The sequence below is a fragment of the Caloenas nicobarica genome, chromosome 6, assembly GCF_036013445.1.
Source record: "Caloenas nicobarica isolate bCalNic1 chromosome 6, bCalNic1.hap1, whole genome shotgun sequence".
Classification (NCBI taxonomy): Eukaryota; Metazoa; Chordata; class Aves; order Columbiformes; family Columbidae; genus Caloenas; species Caloenas nicobarica.
In genome coordinates this window covers 3,984,049-4,006,722 of record NC_088250.1, presented here as the reverse complement: position 1 = coordinate 4,006,722, position 22,674 = coordinate 3,984,049, and the positions used below count along the sequence as shown (strand labels likewise).

The 22,674-nt window shown below is 37.6% G+C and overlaps 1 protein-coding gene across 4 annotated transcripts in view; it reads left to right on the top strand.

Annotated features, from left to right (window-relative positions):
• RAPH1 (Ras association (RalGDS/AF-6) and pleckstrin homology domains 1) overlaps window positions 1-22,674 on the top strand; it is an 89,503-nt gene that overhangs the window by 8,722 nt on the left and 58,107 nt on the right. For all 4 annotated transcript variants that reach the window (XM_065637891.1, XM_065637890.1, XM_065637893.1 and 1 more), the window contains exon 2: window positions 21,700-21,819. In XM_065637891.1, coding sequence (XP_065493963.1) covers window positions 21,700-21,819 — 120 coding nt within the window. The remainder of the gene's footprint in view (window positions 1-21,699; window positions 21,820-22,674) is intronic.

The window sequence follows — 22,674 nt, the reverse complement described above, 5'->3', positions numbered from 1 at the left end:
CCCAGCTATGTCTATCAATAAGTAACTTCGTGATATCTTATGATCGGTTCTGTGAAACTGAAAGGCTATTTGTCAGATTGACCTGAATACCAACAATAAATTCCTGCCCAGAGAGGAAGGAAAGGCATTACTTTCCTAAAGAAATGTTTCGTTTTTCTGGTTTAGAGACCTCAAAGATTCTTTCTAAGCAGCATAGCAGAAGTGAGAAGTCTCATTTTCAGCGATTACATGGAAGGAGAAGGAGGGCCCCATAGAAAAGCGTGAATGTTGTCTTCCCTTCTGGCAGCTGACAGAGTGGAAAGTTGAAGCAATAGGGAAATGAGTGAAATTTTTAGGAGGAACCACATATCCACGTCACAGCACTTAAAGAGAAGCCTGCAGTGTTTTTGTGAAGACTGCTCTGTATTAGCAAAACTCCAGTTGATATCGCAGCATACAGCTTAACCGTTTGTGCTTGCTATCCTAGTTAGTGAAAATCACACACTTTCTTGTTAAAAATAAAATAGAAAACAAATCCCCAAAAGAGCCTACTCAAATGCTTGTGATTCCCTTGAGCGAAACTGTCTATTTTGATATTGTTTATTCCTATTTAGCTTGAATCTGTGCATAAACTTCAGAAGGTCCTCAAAACTGACAACTTTTTTAAAAAGCCCCTGTAATTAGTTATTACTACTTTCTAATGAAAAATCTTAAATTATCTTTTATGAACTGGAATGGAATATTCCTGGAATGACTATCATGCGTTGTGGGGTTGAAAGTCCACTGTAGAGCAAACAAAGTATTTTCAGGCTGTGTGCTTTCAACGTCAGTGGTGTTTCATTTCTGAAATGTGATGACTCGGACATCTATCTTTTTGAAAAGAGGTGTCAATCTTCATTCTTCTGAAGTACCAGGTCATTAATACAGTTCCAGGCACTATGTAGGAACTTAGCTTGGATAGACCGTCGAGCCCAAAGTTTTGGGAATGATTTTGTGTGTCTCTTTTTCTGGATCTAGGTCCTTTAGAAGGATATTAGGTTTGTGTGGCCTTTAAATTTAAAATACAGTGTAGGAAAAAACATTCCCGCTTGACACAAATTACTTTGGTTTAATGTACAGGCTGTCTGCTATCGATGTCAGGAGAAGAGTTTAAATTGAACTGGTCTAAAGCCTGATCTGAGTGCAGTAAATAAGGCATGTTATGGTATTATTTGTGACTTTTTAATTATCCCTCATATCTAGTACTTTTGGATGATTAATGTTTTCCACTAATTCTTGTGAAATGTATTCTTTCTTATTTTGAAGATGACAACACAAATTGCTATGTCCCTGTATAATGTGACCATGGGCCAACCTCATATCTTTATATATTGTAAAGTAAAAAGTGCATGAGCATTTGAGAAATGAGAAGTGAACCTGAAAAGAATAATAAAATAAGTCTAAAGCGTTTGTAAAAGAGGAGAGTGTGCTTTGAAGCAATGTCTTCCTAAGACTTTATTTAGTTTCTTGATTTTGTAGAGCATAATAAACCTCCTGCCTTCTGAGCTTGAATTCCACCTCTCAATTTTTTTCAGTCTTGAAGGTGCACAGTCTTCATTTTGTTTAAAATGTACCTCATCTGAAACTATAAGGCCAGAACTTTTAAGTTTTCTGTATTTATGCTCACTGTTAACTTTCTGAGGTAAGGTTAGTCTCGCATACTCTTCGATGCAACCCTTGACAGACTGTGAGCATTTGAGAACTTTTCTATATACTTGATCTTGTGAAACATGATAAAATATTACAAGATATTGATATGTCTTGTGTAGCACATTGCTCCAGTTAAAGCTGCCTAAATGTTTATTTTTCTACTTTAGAGTGAGGTGAGAAGCAAGAAAAAGGTCCAGTTGTTCTCTTATGAAAATGTTAAGTTGCAGCTGACCTTATGTTGTCTGCATTCTTTTTGCCTTCCAGTATGGATTTAAATATTTGGGTTTACAACTGCACATGTTTTCACTATGTTATGATGTGCCATAAGAGTTGAGAAGGCATAGCGTACTGATAAATTCAGCAGCTGCTTCTTCATTCCTAAAATGACTTTTGCTGGATTGCTTTCCTTAAAATGTTGGTATTGTAGCATGATTCAGGCAGTATTATTGATAGGAATGGGAAACTAGCATATATTCAAAAGTAGGGCTTTCTTTGTTTTTGCAGGATGATTCAAAATATTGTATCTGGATACTGTATATAAAGTATGCATCTTAAATCATCACCTCTTATCATGTTTGTTTATTCTAAGACAGTCAGATTGAAGTATGAAACTTGTTGGAGTATAGTGACAGCCATTGTTCAAAACAGTGGTACGTATGGTATGAAGTTTCTGGAGTCTTTTAATAGAATTTGGAATACATAGATGGTTAAGCAGTTAAAATGCTATATTATTCACTTTTTGAAGAGAAAATTTAAAATTTTGACTCACACAACTCATTGTGAATTACTGTAGTACTGTGATAGTCATCTATTGAACTAAAGAACACTGCTTTTTGGGGGAATTCAAGGTCCAGTAAAAGAAGACCTTAGTTTACGTATTTCTTTTGTAATTTCTTAAGTTCTGCTTGCATCTATAATGTGATTAGTAACTTTTCAAGGGGGAAATAAGAGGGATAGCAGCAGTCTGGTCCTGTGTTGTGTTGAGAATTTTCTGTATAGTTAACATATGGTTTGAGGCTTGTATTTTGAAACTAGTGATGATCTTCTTGTCGTTAGGTGTGCATGCGGTAGCCTGGTATTGAATGGAATACAGATTGACAACTGTAGTTTTCTTATTTTATTGCCACTATGCTTAATATATTTTATAGACCATGTTTAGAAAATCTGCTGTAACAATGACCATTTTCATCTTTCCAAAGATGAGCAAGATAAGCACTGAAATAATCTCTCTGACTCTGCATTTTGTAAAAAATTGATTTGTGCCCTCTGTGTATTGCTGATCTTTTATAGTGTCTTAAGGAATACAACATCATTTAAAAAGAGGAAATTAGGTCTGCCACAGAGCAATCATTATATTATGGATTAAATGCCAACCTTGTTGTCTTTGAACCACACTTTTTCTGCTGTCTTGTTATATGCACAATTCTTTTCTTTAGACAGTCTTCTAGTTTTCTGGGTAAGTTGCAGACAACGAGTAGTTTAGGAAGTATGTTTAGATATTTTGTTCCCTTTCAGGTATTGGTTTTGGAATGTTTGCGTCCGAGATGCTACTTGATTTGAAACTGGATTGGTAAAAAAATCCTTTTTTCTGTGCTCAATTCCTTTCTGTACTTGGGCTTATGTTCACATGTGTGCTTCTAAATTTTGTTGTCTAGAATTGCCCTACAGGAGGTAATGTCCACTGAGAACTGGACAGAATATTGTTCTTGGTGTTCCCCATCTCAAAATGTACCTGAGGGGAGGTTGGGTAGTATAATTAGCTATGCTGGTCCTATGCTTTCTGCATATTCTCAGCTGGGAGAAATTCTTTAGATGATTGTCTAGATGGTGCACAAGAATTGAAAAAGGGGATGTGAACTTCCTTTCTGTGACTTGCTTTCATTTTAAAAAGTATGAATGATCAAGAATAATGGAGCTGTAAAGAGGTACTGTTAGATTTAACCTTACTACTTAGCACAGAAGAATGTGAATGATTCCATGGATGTATTGCACTTTTAGTTGTTTTCTTCTGAGAGAAGGTTGTGACATCAGATGAAAAGTTGAGACCAGGAATAAACAAGGTCTTCAGGTGCATCCTTTTTTTCTTTCTTTTTTTTTTTTTTAAACAGGTATTTGTTCATAAATGATGTTGTGGGGCATGTTCAGACTTGTGATTGAGCTGTTTCATCTCCAGATCTCAAAAGTGGTTGCACTGAATGGATAGAGACAGACACAGAAATAGTGCTGCCAGCCAGGCCTGGATTCCTGGTAGCCATTCTCAGCGGCATTGCTGTGGACCATAGCCAGTGAGTTCTCTTAATCAGTGTGCAGGTCTGCTGGCAGCTCTGACAGGACAGCTGCCACTGATGTTACAGCATACGAGCACTTACCTGTTGAGTCATTCACTGCTGATACTTCCAGCTGCTGTCCAGTAAATATTGAATTTTGGCTAGTTTCTTGACTAAAATTTCCAAATGCACCTTGATGACCAGTCTTTTGGTTATGAGTGGTTATGATGCTAACTTTGCACTGATTACGGTTTTGTCAGGCTTTTGCTACACTGCTGTATATTCAGGCAATATCAGAATGTGAGGTTAAGATTTTAGAATACTGTTGAACAATAAAAGAGTAAAACATGACCCATATCTTCAGCTTTCTCTAAGTTCAGTAAAACTGAATTGTTTGTATGACTTCAATATGATGGGAAAATCGCTCAGGTAATTGCTTCCTTATTTATTCTATGTGTCATCCTTCAAAGTGTGGTGCAGGATTTCTGTCAAATGTAAAAGAGCATTTTCAACAGAATGCCAAATCTGGCTGCGTGCAAGCAGAAGTTGCTACAGCTTCACCAGCACAATTTAAAACCTACCTTGTGTATAAGTAGTTTAATCCAAAAAAAAAAAAACAACCCCAACCCAACACCAAAACCCAGCTGTGCTCTCTGTGGAAATGTTCTAAAGACTTATTTATTGAGACTCAAGTATTTGAGGACTCTTAGTAATGGATTATGTTGGTAACACTACCTGCCTCTTGTCTAGTGCTTTTTATGAGCAAGTCTGCAAAAACTATACTGGTGTAAATAAAAGTAAAGTTAAGTTTTTTCCTTCCTGACATCTCTAATACAACTGCAGCCAGAAGGTGATAGCAGTGAGTGCGAGGAATCCATCCGTGCTCCGTGTGACCAGCAGTGTTTAGTGTTGCGACAACAGCGATGTGTGGAAATCTTTCCCAACTTTCTTCCACTGACTTTTGAGCTTGTTTTTCTTTTTCCTACAGAAGGTGGACTTTTCTAATTTGTTTTTCTTAACTGGAAAAAGGGTGAGGAGTCTCATGGTTGTGTTGTTGTTGTTTGTGGACACAACTTGACCATGCTGCTTATCAATCAAAAAGGAGAAAGAAAAATTAAAATTACAAAAAAAGAAGCATAGGTAGTGCTTTAATAGAGCTGTAAAACCTCATCTTTTAGATGGAATGACATCTCTAATTCTGAATGATAAAGATGGATGAAGTCCATCACCTTTATGGATTTCAAGACCTCCAAAGGAGCAGCTCAGTTTTATTTCAGTGTTTCCCTCCTGCTGATGGAAACAGGTATATGTTACTATCAAATGCAACATTGCTTTACAGCCTGGACATGGCCCCTGACAGAAGTTATTCATAAATAAGTATAAATAAGGAATTTAATTATATATTTTTGTAATTATAAGCTATCTTTACTGCACAGATGTGTTGGGATGCAGGGAAAATGTGCAAAAAAACTCCAACCGGAATGAAATTTGTAATTCTGCAAAAGTCTTTCCTTTTTTGGCTTGTAAACTTGTTCTGATTTATCACAAGCCGGCCCTTTAAGGTATTCCAGGCTGTAGCTTCTATCAGCAAAACTTTATAAATCCTTTGGAAAGGTAATAGGAAGAAGTTGCCAGCAAGACGTAGACCTGAATGGGCATTTAGTGGTCTGAAGGAAGATAGAAACCCAATAAAAGTCATGAAATAATTTATTTCTTTTAAAGTTTCCTTGTATATCCTTTCATGTTGCTGCTTTATTTGATTTAATTCAGCTTGAGATAGCTAAGATTAAAGCATAATCATCTTTCCTACAAAAACTGATGCTAAAAAAATTGTCCAGCCAGTTCCCACCTCAGTGTTAGCAATCTGAGGAAGTGAGACTGTAGGCTAATGGAATGTTCTACAAACTTCTGCATCTGCATAAGCTTTTTACAGTGCAATAGACAAACACAACTTGGAAATGAATTAAGAGACTTATTTTAATGTGGCTTTTAAGCTGGTTGCCGTCACCTACATTTTTAAAAAGCTAGTTTTGCTACTTTGTGGCTTATTATGGCTACAGCAAATTAATGCAGATCAGTTATTTCTTGCCAACCCTTGTCCTTAATAAGATGTGTAGTCCAAGTGATTACCATTTCTAGTGTCACAAATTACATTCCTTATGCAGTGTGGTCAACTCAGCTCCTTTAGCAATAGAAATAGTCATTGTTGTACACATTCCACTTTTAGTGTCGTATTCTGTAGTTTATTCATCACGCTCAATCCTTGTGGAGGCCTTTATACCAAGGGAATATATTTATGAGGAAACAAAAATAATTGTTCTTTTAGAATGTTCAGAAAAACTTCACTCTGAGGCTTGCCAAATTGTTACACAGCTGTTAAGATGATATAATGGTTTTTTTGTTTGACTGAGGTTGTAAATATGAACTTCCTTCCTCCTGCATTTAAAATTAATGGAGCTGTATGCAGAAGTTGTGATAAATTTCTCCCAAATTTATGTTGAGGGAAAGTACCTACTAAATTCTTACACTTCAACATGTAGTTTATATTTGCTTATGAAATGGGGGACCTAATTTTCTGCGAACTAGATATAACCTCCTCCCCTAGTCCTGCCAAAAGAATGTATGTGCAGAATAAGAGTTTCTCCTGGTTTTATATGGCAGGAAAGTATTATCTGTGAAAATTCATGCCCTTAATCCTGGTAGGAGTTCACTATGGTTAAGCTGCAATAGACCATCCGTAGTCAGACTTCAAAAACGGGCTCAGAGTGGGCAGTAGGCTCTGTTGTGTTTCTGTATGTCAGGTATTCCTGCATTTGTTGTGAGCCATATTTCCTGCTGCTTTCCAGATCTTACTGGAGGAAATGACAGCACTGGCCATCAGCCTTGTGGACACAGGCTTAAGTATTTTGGAAAGGAACTGACACACGGGCTGCAATGATACTGTACCCGGAGGTTAGTATTTTGCCTTAGGAAGGGCAAGGCTCTTCGAGTGTGATGCAAATTCAGTACGCGTTGCAGTATAAGGTCACTTTTAGCCCTGTTTTTCTAATTAATTTTTAATGCTTAAAAATTCATGTAATTGTTTTCGTTTGAGGACATGAATTTTTATGTTCTGTAGGAAAAAAAAACCTGAGGTAGTGTGTGGTGATAATAAAATAATGCATCTATAAAAGGTTTGGGTTTTTTAACTATACTGTAGTATCAATGGTGGTTTTTCTCTGTTTAAACAATATTTTGGTAGTATTACATTTGCGGCATGGAAAGATGAGGGAATTGAAGTATCTGACTAGTAAAGTCATCTATAAATTAGTCGTCTTGCAAAGTTTTCCATTTTTCCATTGAATTCAGGAAAGAATGAGCCTTGATGGCTTCTGATATTAAGAGGTGATGGCAAAAAGAGGCAGAAACTTTTTTTTTTTTTGACAAACTGTTGTTTACGTGATGATTAATGATCTTCGTGGGTTTGCTTCTCAGTTGTACAACAAAATAATACTAAATACAGTATATATGTTTTGTGATCACCTTTAGGGCCAGATAATGGGAAGGCAAAGCCCCTGCTTTCAATGGCAACAAGCTGTTTGCACAGTGTTGTGCGGAACCATAGCCACAGCTGAGGGTGTAGGTGGTAGGTACCCTTGTGTGAGTACTAAGCTCTGTACACCTGGTAAAACCAAACATTTCCAAGATGTCATTTGAGCGACAGGAGCCTTGAGAGTGCGGTAGAGAGATGTGTCTGTGCTGGACAAGGACAATGGGAAGTGGTCATTCTTCCTTCTCCAGGAAACAATACAAGGTCAAAGGGTAGCTGCCATCAAAAGAAATTATCCTGCATTTTACTGCTGCGGATTCTTTGGGAAGGTGCTGTCTGGTTAAACCCTTGAGCCATCCTGTAGAGTACTGTTCTTAATTTATTGAAAGCTACAGGGTCTCTTGATGTTCATATTTGGGTGGTGATAGGAGGATATCTGTCCTCTGGCTTGATGAATGCCATGAAGTGTCTCATTCTTGTCCCTATTAACTTGTGTTTCTTAGTGTGCTCTACAGTATTTTTCAGTCAGTGTGACCCTTGCTAAGAAGCCCTGGTGTTTAAAAAGGCCCATTCACTTTTTGTATTGAAAAAATTGTTGCATGGAAAGCAACTACCCTTGTTGCTTTCAGATGGCTTTAAAACTAGCTCATCTACAAATTGTGACTTTTAAAAAACTTTTTTTAAACTTTAAAATTATTTTAGTCAGCCCTTGGTATTATTTTCTCATCGTCTAAACCTGCATTACCTTGGTTTGTCTATTTTTTTTTTTATTTTTTTTTTTATTCCCCCCCCCACAGCATCAAACTTAAATGAGAGACAAGAATAATTGACTACCGAGTGGTGGAACTTCCAAGCGTATTTATAAGCAAAATGTAATGTGAAACATAATGTACAGTGTATATATGTCTGTGTGTATAATAGCTGCACTCAGCCACCTGCTCAGGATTGTCCTTCACTGAATAAAAAAACCACATTAGTTTAAAAGTTTGGGGGGGAGATTAGAAACTTTTTGGAAAAATCTTGAAACTTGTATTCATGAGTGGCAGTATGGAGTCTGACTAGATTTATTCTGTTTTTTTTTTCCCCCCATGGTTGCAGTAGCAAAGCACTCTGTCTTTAGTTTTCATATGCAAGAAAAAGTTCTATTTGCAAAGCTACCAAGTGTGGTGGCAGCAGATTTACGGTAGTTGTTTATGTGACTCAGGTGCTGAGCTGTTTAGACAAGGCCTCGGCAGCTTAAGATCTGAACAGTGTTCCTTAGGAATGCTGGCCTAATCCCATGAGTTTAAATCTTTCTGTTTAAAGTCCTTCTTTAACAAGACCCAGCTGTCAGCCTCATCTTCCATGGTTGTCCCGCTGTATAGAAATTTTGTGTTCACTTCCTCAGTGGCATGACTTTATTTTTTTACTTGCCATGGAAGCTGATTTTCTTACTTTTTCAGAAACATGTAGTTTAAAATGTTGATTCTGTGTTAAATATTTACATTTGGTCATAATCTCTACAGTTAAATTCTAGATAAAATCCTTTTGGTATGCATCAGTTGGTGCTTAAGTGGCTTTTAGACTGCTCTAACCTTTGATATAAGAAAACTTTTTCACATTTATTTTGAGGCTGCTTTCTTCCTTTAAGTGCTTTTTTTCAGGCAGTAGAGTCCAGAAATGGTGTTTTTTCTCCCCTTCCCTACCTTACTGTCTACTGCCAATACTTAGTTAGAAACTGAAACAATGCAGCTTTTCAGTATGAACATTCATCTGTAGAGCACATCTTAAGTATACTAAATTATTAATTTTTTTAAATTATTTTTGTGAGTCTTATCTATAGATTAAGGTCAATGCTCAACAGGCAATGCTTATATTCCTGTTAGCAATTTGAGATAAATTTTGTAGCTTTATACCTCAAATTACTGATACTGGTTTGAGTTATGATGTGGACTTCTTGGTTTATGATAATTAAACTATCATTCCAGAGAGAGGATGTTGAATTCACAGTAGAAGCAAAACCCCAAGTGAAGAAAGCATTAGAAAGAAAAAATACAGGGAGAAATATTGTCAGTTTTCTCTCTGCCTTTTTTTTTTTTTTTAGGAACTTTGGAGAGTTTAAATTATATTTTCAGCCTTTATCAGTGGTGAACATGGCTTTCTATATCTGCCCTCTCCTCATCAGCAATTTGTGCAGGCTTTACTAGGGAATAGTGTTGGTGGAATTGTTACAGGCTTTGGCACCCTGCTCAACCACATGTCTCACAGAAGTTGCTTTGTGGATTGAGATAACTTCTGGAATGGCTTCTCTCTTACTTTTTGAGGAGAAAAAGAGCATGTGCTGAGAAGAAGAGTTGCGCAAGTCCAGGACTTCCCTTCCTTCAAGGGATTTTTTTTTTTTTTTTGCTTGCCTGGTGAGATTGTCAAAACACAGCCTTGATTCCTTCAGTGTCAACAAGGAAAATGGTGAGTTTATGCAACTGAAAGTTGGCTTTCTGTCTTGTTATTGTGTGTGAGGTTTATGGGGATCTGAAATTGTGCCTCATCACCTGCAAGATCCAAGGGAAGATGCTGATAAGTACTCTCTCGGAGCAGTGGTTCTTCTGCAGTTGTGAGATTCATAAACACATTTTTCTACCTACACCCATATGGTGCACAACTTGTCTGTACTTTCTCCTTTTCTTGCCACATAGTTGCTCCCCCTTCAGTGCATGTGCCTCACATCACTACCGTGTGATCAGTATTGGTTCACTGCCAAATGATCCTCTCCCCTTTCCTGTCACAGCAAACTGCCCCATTCCTGCTGACTTCCAGCCTTTCCAGTCTTGACTGATGGGCTCATCTCCATCCAGTGCCCAACATCAGGCTTTCCCCTAGACTCACAAGGCGCTCCTCTATGCAGTTCGTCCAAGGCTCCCACAAGGCACAGCTTTTCCATGGAAAAACCTCTCCTGTAATACTTCCTTCTTTTCTGATAATGTCATGTGCAGTACCATGCATCCATTTTTCTCTCCATCAGAGTGGCTATCCTCATCTGCCTCACAGCTCAACAGACATCTTCCTGTGGAGAGGTTGGTGATGAAAAAGAGTGACGGGGATAGAGAGGGGTTTTATGTCCCTACTTACAGTTTGCAATGAAGTTGGAGGATGGAAGTTGACTGCTAATTTAAATACTTAAATCTGATTTTACTAGTGACTTAAAATATAAAATTAATTGAACTGGGATAGCCTGTTGTTTAGATATGTTTATTTTTGGTTTAAGCCAGTGTTGTTGTTGTTCTTTGGCTTAGCTTTTTAGGAGTGGGTTTAAAGTAAATCAAGTGTCTTCTAAATTGAGTGTACTTTTGCTTTCTTTGATAATGTTTCAGCCAAAAGATTATTTTCCTATTCTTCCTCTAAACACTTTTTTTTTTTCCAAGTGGTGTTTCTTACAGTTGTGAGGTTTGTAATGGCTCACTATAAACAACAAAATGTGTTGACTCAAATGCTAAGAATGAAACACCTATGTACTTTAGGCGTGTCAAACGTTCATTGGTCAGTTTTCTGAAAAAATATACAGTTGTGGGTTGCTTGTCTGGGGTTGGTGTTTTCTTGTTTGTTTGTGATTTGTTTTGTTTTGTTTTTCTTGTGTGTGTTTTCTGGAGATGGTAGTTCCAGCTACAGTGAAATGCAGCTCTTCACAATGTAATCTTAATTCTTACCAGAAATCCTAAATCAGCTTCCAGCCTGTTGCAGCTGAGGTTAGTGTAAAGAATATATACACTGATACGAAAGTTTATATGAAGCAACCTGTGAAGAATGTTATTTGTCACAGCTAAAGCACTACTCATAACATTTTTTGAACCACGGTTCATAGGCTGTCACTAGATCCTTGTTGAAAGGGATTTGGCAACTACTTCTGACTCTAGATAGTACCCACATCATGCAGATTGCCAGTGTCTGGTGTGGTATCTTAAGTGAGCACTGGCATCATGATTATTTTTAACCTTTGAGAGGGTGCCTTGAGCAAAAAGTAGTTTTTAACCAGACTAAAGGATAGAATAGCTCGGAGTCTTACGAGGAAATGCTCTCACCTGCATTGTAATTTGACCTATCACCTAAATGTTTTTCAGAGATGAAACTGTGTACTGCCTGAGAGGGAAGAAAGTAGGTCTGCATCACAAAAAGATGTTTTGCTCGTGTCTCAGTTGAATCCTTTTTTTTGAACACTGTTGTGTGGCCCTCCTACAGAATCAGACAGCCTTGATTTTGTTGTCTGTTATTGCTTTGTTTTGATTTATTTTTCTTCTATTGTAATTTAGTCAACATTAGCAGCTATAGAGGAAAGAGAGGACCAAATGAGACATAGCAGGATTAGGTGCCATTTTATTTGAAAAACGTGTTAGACATTTCAGGTAATCATTTGGACTGTTGATAGTAGAATGTCTGAAAATATTGTCCTCATTGCAAAATAGAACCTTCTAACTGGTTGTGTAAAATACCATGCACGTTTCTGTGCTTCTTTTGGTCAGATTTTATGTTCTGTTACATGCAGAATGTACAGCAGAACAGCTGAAGGTACAGTTACAGATGTAGGCAGTTTTCCTTCCTCTGTCTTCCCAAACCATGAGAAGTTTGCTTTGTATTTCCTTGTCTCGTCCCTTATCTGTAAAATGTAAAACGGAAATCTTTGTTCTTCCAACATGTCCGTTGTAGTTTTGATGAAAAATGCATACAAAGATGTTGAAGACTTGCATTTTTACATGAATCATGAAGCCATTGGGAAGCTTCAGTAAAAGTTCAGGCATCTAAGTTCTTAATTTCCTTTTCTAACGGTTTTATGTAAGCTCTAGTGGAGCTTCAGGCTCTCTTACTGGTATGTGTGAGTCCACCACGTCATTAGGATACGTGCACTTCTGGATCTCTTATCCACTTCCTTTGCGTACTCTGGGGATTGCCTACATTGCCCTTAGTGCTCTCATACCATTTGCAGCTGTGCTTTAGGATAATAACGGTAATTGAATTGAATATTATGCTTCAGGATTTAAGTGAGTTGCCTGCAGTGATCAGGAATGTTGGTCTGCTCTCTGTGCTGTTGCACATCTCCCTCCTCCCGCTTCACAATGAAATATTTAGGGGTGTTATTTTCCTGAAATGCATGGCCAACTCTAGAATTGGGAAAGCAGAGCAAGGAGCCCAGTGGTCTGAGGTAGGGTAGGGAATCTTCATTCTGAGATGGTTGCATAATTGGTCTTGCTGTGCACTCCATCTAGTGACTAGAGTTGCCTGAAATCTGTTCCACCTCTATCCCTCAGATCAAATTGGCAAGAAACGTCTGAGGGCTTTCCTTTTTCCTAATCTGTATGGACCAAGAAATACCTTTTAGAGGCATCTGAAATTTATTTTGCTTAGTAATTTTTCACTTATTGTAGCGGCTCAATCAACCTTTAACCTCAGGGAAGTTTAATGGCTTGCAACATATAGGAAGTGTGATCTTGAGGATTTGTAGGAAGGATTCTTCTGAAAGGAGAACTTGGGACTGAAATAGCAGAATTTTCTGCGAGTCACTTGCGGTTCTTCAGTGGGTGAGAAAGAGATGCTTTTTAATGATCATTTACTTGAGCAAAATTTGCCATTTATCTAAGAACCTCTAAGGCAGATTGACCTGATTGTATATTTATGTCCTCTTCAAATACTGTCATGAGCATGTTCAAAGTATATGTTGTCTGGAGTCATGCATAAATAGCTCCCTTAAAACTTTGAATTTGTACTTTCTCAAATTGTGTAATAAATTGTCTATGAAACATTTCTGGACACTTAGCTGTCTTTTGCAAGGTTGCAGCTACTCTAACATATTTTTGTTTTGTTTATAATACAGAATACATCCTCTGTCTACTTCCTGCTAATATTTTTAAAAGGTTAGTTATATTAAAAAAATACAGAAATATACTTCTTGAAGTTATTGCATGCAATATAGTTCTGCTTCTCTTTCTGCATCAAGTTGTTAATATTTATTACTCTTTTTTTGTTTTGGTTTGGAGTTCTTTTTGACATTGTTCCAAAGCTAAAACTGAATGGGAAGAGATGCTACAATAGTGCTTGTGTTATGATAATGCGTAAGGAAGATTCTGGAAAATTGGAGCTAATGTATGTTTTTAAATAAATCTCTCTGCCTACTGAAGGCAGACTATACTATAGATTTAAAGCTATACATTTTCCTAGCTTTTATAATCTCACTCTGTTTTCACACTGACAATTCTCCAGTCTTAGCTGGTAAGACTAAGATGTTGGCTCCTGCAACTGATGAGTGTCATTGTTTTACAGAACACCTGTATTTTATCCTCTTCTTGAAAAATATTTTGACTACAGCAGCTTCTGTTTTTATGCTCTCTGGCTAAGCAGGTTTTTTTAGAGCTGTCTTCAGGTTGTCGTCTTAAAGAATCTGCTGTGAGACATGATGTAATCTAGGATGCTGCTTTAGTGGGAATTAATTTAGTGTCCACTTGGGTACTCTGGCTGGAATCTTAGTTTAGGAAATGGGACACAATGATTGATAAAGCCCCTTCTTTCCAAAGCAACATCTGTTTGGCTAGATCCGAGACAGGCACTGAAATATATTGGAGGGAATAGAGGTTTTACTGTATGCCTTCTCAGCAGCACAAATTTGAGATGCAATTAGATAGATTCTTCAGTAGACATTTCGGTAATTTTGGCATATCCCGTCTCTTACAGGAAGAAAGACCTTTTAAATGTGTTTCGATATACAAGGGGTCACGCTATGGAAACAAATTTAAAATTTCGGACTGCAGTTATGGAAAGCTAGAGTCAATAGTAATAATATTACAAAGACAGCATAAGCGATAATGAGAAACCAACCCTGTGGAATATACTATTGACTTCTTCTTGATCCACTTTGCATTTCACCTCTCTCTTCAAGCTTTCAAAGAAAGAAGGGGTGGGTGGGTGGGTATTTTGTGGTTGGTTTTGCTGTGGCACATCAGAAGTATTTTGCTTTGTTAGAGATCAAGATGATGAAGTAAACATTCCAGCATCTTCCATGTGTTTATTTCAGGAAATTGTGGGTGCTTGTGTCAACTAAAGTTACAGGGGGAGTGCATAAATTTTGATTAAATACAAAGGGAGCCAGCTGCAGTGGATGTGAATATGCAGAATTACGTTTTTCTATTTCTTCATGCTGCCAGCCAAAAAGAGCTTTATTCTTTCATATTTATGTTGTCATATCCATGCTTAGCACACTGTCTGCTTCATTCTAAAGATTTGGTGCTGAATCTGTGGAAGACCAGGGAGCAACGGTAGCATGTTTGACTTGCCTGGTTAGAATCTCTGGGGGTGGTTGTTGAGCAGCCTGTTATAGTCTGAAAGGCATAAGTGCTCTCCTGACAGCACCGAGTTTTAGAAAACCTGTATTTACTGTTTACAGCAGTGATGTATTTTGGGGGATTCCAGGAACAGTGAGACACTTCGCTTTGATGTTACCATCTGATACCTGATTAAGGCTTTTTTCTTCTTCTAGTTGCTTTTTCAAACAGTTGTTTCATTAGCAGTTGCTAAAATCATGTAAGTTGTGTGTTCACTTGTGTTGCTATAAATATTTCTATTACAAGCTTACAGATAATGTAAAGAAAAATATTTTTAAAAGCTTAGTGAGAAGGTGGTTGTTTGACTGGTCTTAAAATACAAACAGCTAGCGGCAGAGGCAAGTTCTTGTACGGGCATGTGCTTCGTTTTAGGAGTAGCATTGGAAATCATGCTGCATATGTTTGGCTGAATAACTGTTGCTTTCGGCAACTTTTAATTGATCTTTAATTGAAACTCCAGGCTGCCCGCAATTCAAAACATGCATTTTCAGACGCAAAGATTTCTTTTCTGTGGTTTCAGAGATACGTTCTTGCATGTTGCACAAATCAGCTACACCCGAGAGTAAGACCTTACAGTGAGAGTGCCTGGTTTTCATACTTGCTGCAGTCCAGACCAGCTGCCTGACATGAAGTAAAAGACCCGAAAATGAAATATGCTCAAACTGCACATTGCTTTTTAAACTTTTAAAATGTATTCTGTAATTATTTGTCTGTCTTCTCCCAGTTGCATTGAGTAGGTCTTGTATGTTCCATGTTCTGCTCTTGACTTCGTGTGTTTGAAGAATAGGATTTATTACTAAAATACAACGCCCTATTTTAATTTTGAAGAACAGGTTAAAGAACCCCATGTGCTTAAACATCTGTTCATTCCTTTTTGCCAATCCTATCTCCAAATTGCTACTAGTTTATTTTAATAAATAAGTAAGGAATTTGAAAAATCAATTTTCCAAAGTAATGCTGAGTTCCTTGCTTCCTTGATAGCTGGAATGCAGTTGAGTTTGACAGGACAGATCCATTGAATTGTGCCAGATAATGTGTTGATGTAAAGAAAATATCCTTAGTGAGTTGGGGCGGTGGGGAAAGAGGGGCAAGAAACAGGTAGTTGAATTGAAACAGGTAGTTGTCACATTCCTTAATAATCCAGTGACCCATTATTGAAATACATTAGTAACTATGAACGCTTTATACATCTTAATTATATCTTCAAGCTATTGATGTGTGATTAGGTGTAACTATTTCTTTCTTGGATCTTACACTGAGGCAAGTAGATATTGTCCAGGACCTCAAGAGGTCACCCACAGTAGTTCTGAGTATGTGAATCTCTTCATGTGCACAAGGCATAGATTAAATATTTTTCCATTTTAAAGCAGTACTGCATGAATGGGTTTACCTGTTTAGGTGATACCAAAGAGTACACAGACATTATTTGATTTTTTAAGTGCGGCAACAGATGCTATGTTTGTATAATACATAAATGTGGAATTTTAACTTCTAAAATTATTGCCTGAGTAATTACAGAAACGTATGAGATTATTGGTTATAAAATGTCTCTTGGCTTTTCCTAAAGTCGCTGAATCTTTATCTTTTATCAGACATTCAATGTATTTTCATCGTGTTGTGCTGTGACTACGAGCCTGGAAAACTATTGCCTGAAGCATGGTTTAAAAAAAAGAAAAACAAAACTAGAAGTTGGCTCAAAATAGTATGTTGAAGGAGGCTTTCACTTGGTGCAAGATTTTTATTTGGGATGTTTTGGATTTGAATTTTTTGGCTGACAGATTTGAGCCTTAGTTTTTGAATCCGAGAGGCTTCGGAATGTCTGTGTGCTTGTAGGATCCTTGGGATGTATTCAGCTGGTACCTTTGCTATATGAAGGTAAAAGAAAACAAATGCTCTTTTGTTCAGGTTTTCATCTAGGTTACTCTTAATGTAAACTGGGTTATAGAACATTGGATAATGCACAAAGAAGTTTCCATAATTTTATAATCCCCCTCCAAATCTGTTTTTCAGGGGTAATTTAAAAATGTTTTATGCTTATTAAGAAGAAACATGGAAATAGTAAAGCAAATGATCCGCACTGTATTGTTGGTTTAGTGTGCTGCAGTGTTACATTCAAAGGAGAAATGCTGGTGTCAGTTACAGTATAAGACTTTCTTATTTCTTACTGAAAACCTGGCTGGATTTAATTGGTCCCTGTCATGTGGAGAGAGTATTAATACGAAACAAATATTTGATGTGCTCAAACTATGCTTCATTATTCACCAGAACTTCAAGAAAATGCATAGAAACCTGGATGTGAGCTTTGGCTGACAGTTTTGTTAAAGCTTTTTTTTTTTTTTTTTTCCTGTGTAAGTAACCTTATTTCTTTAAACAGTCAGGTAAATGTGTAAGAAGTGAAACCATCTAGAATCTTACTCTTGTATTTGTGTGCACATCACACTTATGGGCCCGTACATTATACTGCTGTAGTGGTCTGTCATCTACAACTTCTTAAACAGAAATGGATACTGGCATAACAACACATGGATGATCACAAATGGAAGAAGAACTCTGATTTCCAAACCAAGTATGCTTTCCAAACCAGAGTATGCTGTGTCAGTGCTTTTGGTTCCTGAGGTTAGATTTTAAAATGCAGAAATCCAGGTACTTGTCCAGATGGCATTTTGAACGTTTGTGTATGGTTTATGGTGTCTCTGTGTGAGATTTGTAACAAATTCCATAGTTGTTTTTAGGAAGAAAATCCTTAGTTCATTAACGAGCATGAGCTTGTAGCAGCTTGTGTTTAGATAATAAGAAAGGTTGGGGGTGAAAACATCAGTTGCCTGCAAGAAAGATGGTTTGTTTTTATTTGGGGCTTTTAGGCTCTCAGTTGCCTTTGAACATACTTAAGCATCTCTCTTTCAAAATGCTTGGTATAGTGCTTCTGAAATTATAGTGAATAAACACATACTTGTTGCTGACCCTTTAAAGCACATTGGCATTTCCAGTTGGACTCAGAATTCTATTTTGGTTGTCTGATAATCTTTCCATCACTAATTGTGTAGACAAATCCTGCAGTCTGATTCTTTTACAGCTACTTTTTTCAGTGCAGAGTGTTTTTATTATAAGGAAATGTCGTTAATATAATAAAATTTCATATTGTCTTGAACTGGGTTGGTTAAAGGTAGGACCTACTGTCTCAAAGTGCAGGTCTGCAGAATGGGGTCACAGTGAAAGACACTTCTGATTATGACTTATCTTCGTCCCAAAGATCAGCTGTTGCTTTCTGATGACTGCAATTTGTTACTTTTAGAATTCTGTGATGGTGTATTTTCTTGAAAATGTCAAAATGGTATATTCGAAGCATTGTTCTTGGGCTTTTTTATCTTTCTGTGTTTTGATACCACATCATCATGTGTGTCCTGGCATACTAAAAGCTACAATGGCTTGCATAAGAATCAGCTTCAAAGAGTCAATGTTTCCTTTTTCCTAATTTGTTGGGAAGTGCTTTTTTCCTTACAATGTGATTAAAATAGTAGGTTATGATTAAACGTTACAACTGGTGACTTCTAATGAAAGCCTCAGTAATTTTTCATAAAATAATGTTAGAATACTGTGCTTCATGCATTTAAAGGTTGACAAACTCAATGAACTGTTTTGGAAACTAGACAGTTGACTGACAGCGATTATGGGTCTGCCTGTTTAAAGAACATTTCAAAGAGACCAAGTTGATTGATGCAGTCCACAGTGGGTGATGAAATAGTACATACTTCAGTGCAGGAAGCCTAACCTGCATGTGGAAGACCATACCGTGTTGGTACCTTATTTTATGTAGGTATCCCAGAATGGTGTTGCTCATTTTCATAAAGTTCTATTCTGACATTAACGGAATAGAAGGCGAAGTGTTGAAAAATAACTTGAATCCTAGAATTACTTTGGCACTTCACCTGCTATGAACTAAGCAGAAGCAACAGCCACTTACATTCCTGAAGCATTTGCTGGGCAGCAGAGTTTAAGTGGCTTACTTCATGGTGTCACTCTAGAACAGTTATTCCTTTTCCTTTTCTTAGATCTAATTAAGTTCTAAATGACTCATTTACAATCAAACGAACAAAAACCGGACAACAAAGGAAAACAAACAAACAAAAATTAATAATCATTAAAAAACCAAACCCACAAAAAATCCCCCAAACCGCACATGCAAACACCACCCCCCCCCCCAAACAAACAAAAAACCCCCAAAACAAAAACCAAAACGAAAGAACCCCTCCAACTCTTAAACTTATGCCATTTTTATTTCTTCTTATAAATAAAAATGTCGTATCCTTAGAAAGGTGTGATAGATCTCAGGTCGTGGTTTGCTAAAGTGTGGTGCATGTTTGATGTGATCAACAACAGTGAGAAAGAAAATGGCTGTAAAAAGGACAATTTCAAGCTTTTTAATTGGAATGTGCACTCTTTTTGAGTTATTACTCTTTTGAGTTATGTCCAAAAGTTCAGATACCGTTATCTGAGCATTTTGTCTCTGCCTTAATTTATTGAATTAATCCTTTAATTAATGTCCTTTGGGATATCTCCTTCCAGTGGTGGAACTTGTGCTGAAAGAGTTCCATTTTAAAGAACTAGCAAGTTAATATTAGCAGTTTCTGAAGTGACACACTATCCTCTGTGTGTCTTTTCCAAGCAAACGTTGACAGGCTCACAGGAAATGCAGCTGACGTTAGGAAGCTTGGGTGGGGACTACAAGGAGCTGGCAAATACTCCAGGGTCTAGTGCCAGACCTGATGACACAACAGTACGTTATTTGTAAGAGTTTTCTTTAGGCTTGCTAATTCTGTCTTCAGAGTAACTGGAACTAAAGCAGTGTCTTTGATGCCAAGTTAAAATAGCTAAAGCAACTGTTTATGGGGAAACTGAGAATGCTGGTTTCTTTCCATGGCTTAGTAGAAAGAACAAGCTTCTCTGTTAATGAAAGGATGGGTTATGAACAGTGCCATAGAACGAATGCACTACAGAACAAGCCCCGTCAACTGTAGAGTAAGTGGCTAAAACAGCTCAGAGAGGGAAAGGCTAGCAGGGTAAAGTGTCTGTAAATACCGAGCTCTGTCTGTTTTATATCACAGTTTCCATTTATTTGATTTGCCAGTTCGTAGTCATATTTCCTAAGGCATGCTTTTAATAGTTTCCCTCAGCCTTCAAATAAAAATTCTTTACTTCAAGTGCATCTAGACATTGAGAAATGCTGTGTTGTCAAATGCAAACACTGTTACAGCAGTTTGACCATGTCACCTTAAGTGTGAATGTGTTTTGTCTTGAATTTACAGTATTTCTCATCCATATAAAAGCCTAAGGAATAGTAAAGCAGAGCTTTGAAGGGGTGTGAAAGTGGAATCCGGCTTCTGTTTGTTTTGCAGAAGTTCAGGCAGGTTGTGAGTTGCTGCTGCCCTGCTGTCTCCACTCCTGTGTGTGGGAGGGATTTCAGGTGACACCACGGAGAGGAATCTTGACTTAGAGAACAGAAAAACTGGGGCAGTCTTGGTGGAAGGATGCAGCTATATTACATAAGCATATTGGCATTTTTTGGAGCTCAGCTTCGCTCTTAACTTTTAGGAAGACCTTCCTTCTCTTCCCTGGAGTGCTAGAAGTACTTTGCAGGACACAAAACAAGTGTTGGAAGAAACGAGTTTCAGATGGCGAATTTAATCTGTTCAGTGTTTGCTCAGTGCAGTGTGCTGTGTGAGGTTAGCTGTGATATTATTGCCCCTTTCAAGGTAAGCAGCTGCATTGTGCTCTACCACAAAAGTAAAATCTCAGTAGGAGACTGAAGTGGCATTGCCTGGAGCAACTGGATGGCAGTGTCTTGCATCCGTGGGAAGGCCTTGGCTTCTGCTGACCTCAGAACTGTACATCACCTCTGAAGTCTCCTGTTCCCTGATTGTTTTATCAAGGTAAAGTGAAATATAAGCAACATATAAATAGAAGGAAAGGCTATTTTTAAATCATGGAGGGTTTTTTGCGTGAACTATTGTCATATGAAGTCAAAAACGGATTGAACGTTTTTTCTCTGAGATCACCTTTATCATCGTTCATAACATCTCTCATCAATTCAGCTGCAACACTAATGTCTTTTAGACCAGGATTTGTCTTCCTGAAGAGTAGCATCTAGAAAGTTTGCATTTAAATCTACAAAATGTAAACTAGTGCTTTCTGAAAGCTATGTAGCAAATTACTGTGTAGCCCATGACTTGACCCAATTTGGAGTCTTCATCTTGGTCACTCAGATTCGTTGAATGAAGAAGTCTCCGACAGCTGTAATGTTGATTCTTTGCTTCCAGGGAGGAGTTTCTTTGTCGGGTAAAAATTGTGCAGTATCACTGAAGTGAGCTGGACAGTGTCCAGGATTTGAACTGTCTCATGGGATACATTGCTGGCATTCTCTGTGGCCTGTTTAAACATTTCTGTTTACAGACGTGTAGAGTCAGCTATTTGCAGTGCAGTGAGACTGCGCTTCCTGTGAGTTCGGTGATGTTGCTTAACTGTGGTCAGCTGAGTTCCTTGGACTAGAGTTGAGTTTTTGTAATGTAAAATCGGTAGACTTTGCCAAAATTAGGTGGCAATGAATGCACGTGCAAGGCTAGCATGAAATAACTCCTGATGGTGCATTAAATATTGTGGACTCCATTCTTTTTGTGCATGGTTCTGACAAAAGCGACCTGCAAGAATGACTCTGTAATTATCCATTGCAGCTTTCACACTGACTCTTTCCTTGTGAATCAGATAATAAACTGTGAATGTATGCAATTTTTATAAAGCTTATGGACAGACATGTGCTTTGACTTCGGAAAACTTAGTAGTTGGCACCAGTTTTCTTAGACAATGATACAATGTGAATATTGAACTTTTTTTTTTTCTTTTTCAGATGGAGCAATTATCAGATGAAGAACTTGACCATGGTGCAGAAGAAGATAGTGATAAGGAAGATCAGGATCTGGACAAAATGTTTGGGGCCTGGCTGGGGGAACTGGACAAACTCACACAGGTTAGGGCGGTTTCGATCAATTCACAGAAGAATTCTTTATACGTATCACATTTTTTTCAGCTGGATGCCAGGTACTTAGCACTGCCACTTGCAACAAGGTATACTGTAGCATATGACCAACTCAGTACTCTTTAAAGATTTTTAAATTGGCTTGTTTTCCCCATCTCAAAGTTATTAAATTCATTTTTCACAAGCTGCTAGTTTGACCTTTCCCAGAGAGTACGATTCCTTCTAAAAACTATGGAATTGGTATTTTGTCCTCGTGTATATAGAGAAACACTGTTGGACATGGTCCAGCTATGACAGTATTTGTGTTTTTCCTTTCCTTCAGAAGCAGATCTTGCATTTTGCATGGTATGCAAGACTCCTGGGGTGATGGGCCATTTCTTTCTGACTGTCTCCCGTTTTTTTCAGCCATGTGAGCTGGCCCTCTTGAATAATGTATTTCATCTTCTCCCTCTTTGTCACATAGACTTAGCAAAGGTACAATACCTCAAATTTCAGTAATCTAGAGAAGAGGCAGATTTTCTCATCTTCATCTTACCCAAAGACTGAAGGAAAATTGAGCTAATCATGTGACAGCATTTCACATTCAGACTCAACTACGTTATCTTCTGCTTAAATCTCTGCCTGCAAGATCTAAATGTAGATAGCACCCTAGGGGAAAATGATTTTGTTTTTTTTTTTTTTGGTAAACTTGTGCACACAGAGCAATAAAGAATCCTGCCTTTTGAGATGAACGGAAGACAGTGAAATCAATCTGTGTATCATAATTCTTGTGGTTTGTTTTTAACTTCCTATGAAGGATTTTATGTTGATGTCTCGATTTGTGTGCTGGTCCACGCAAAATTCTTT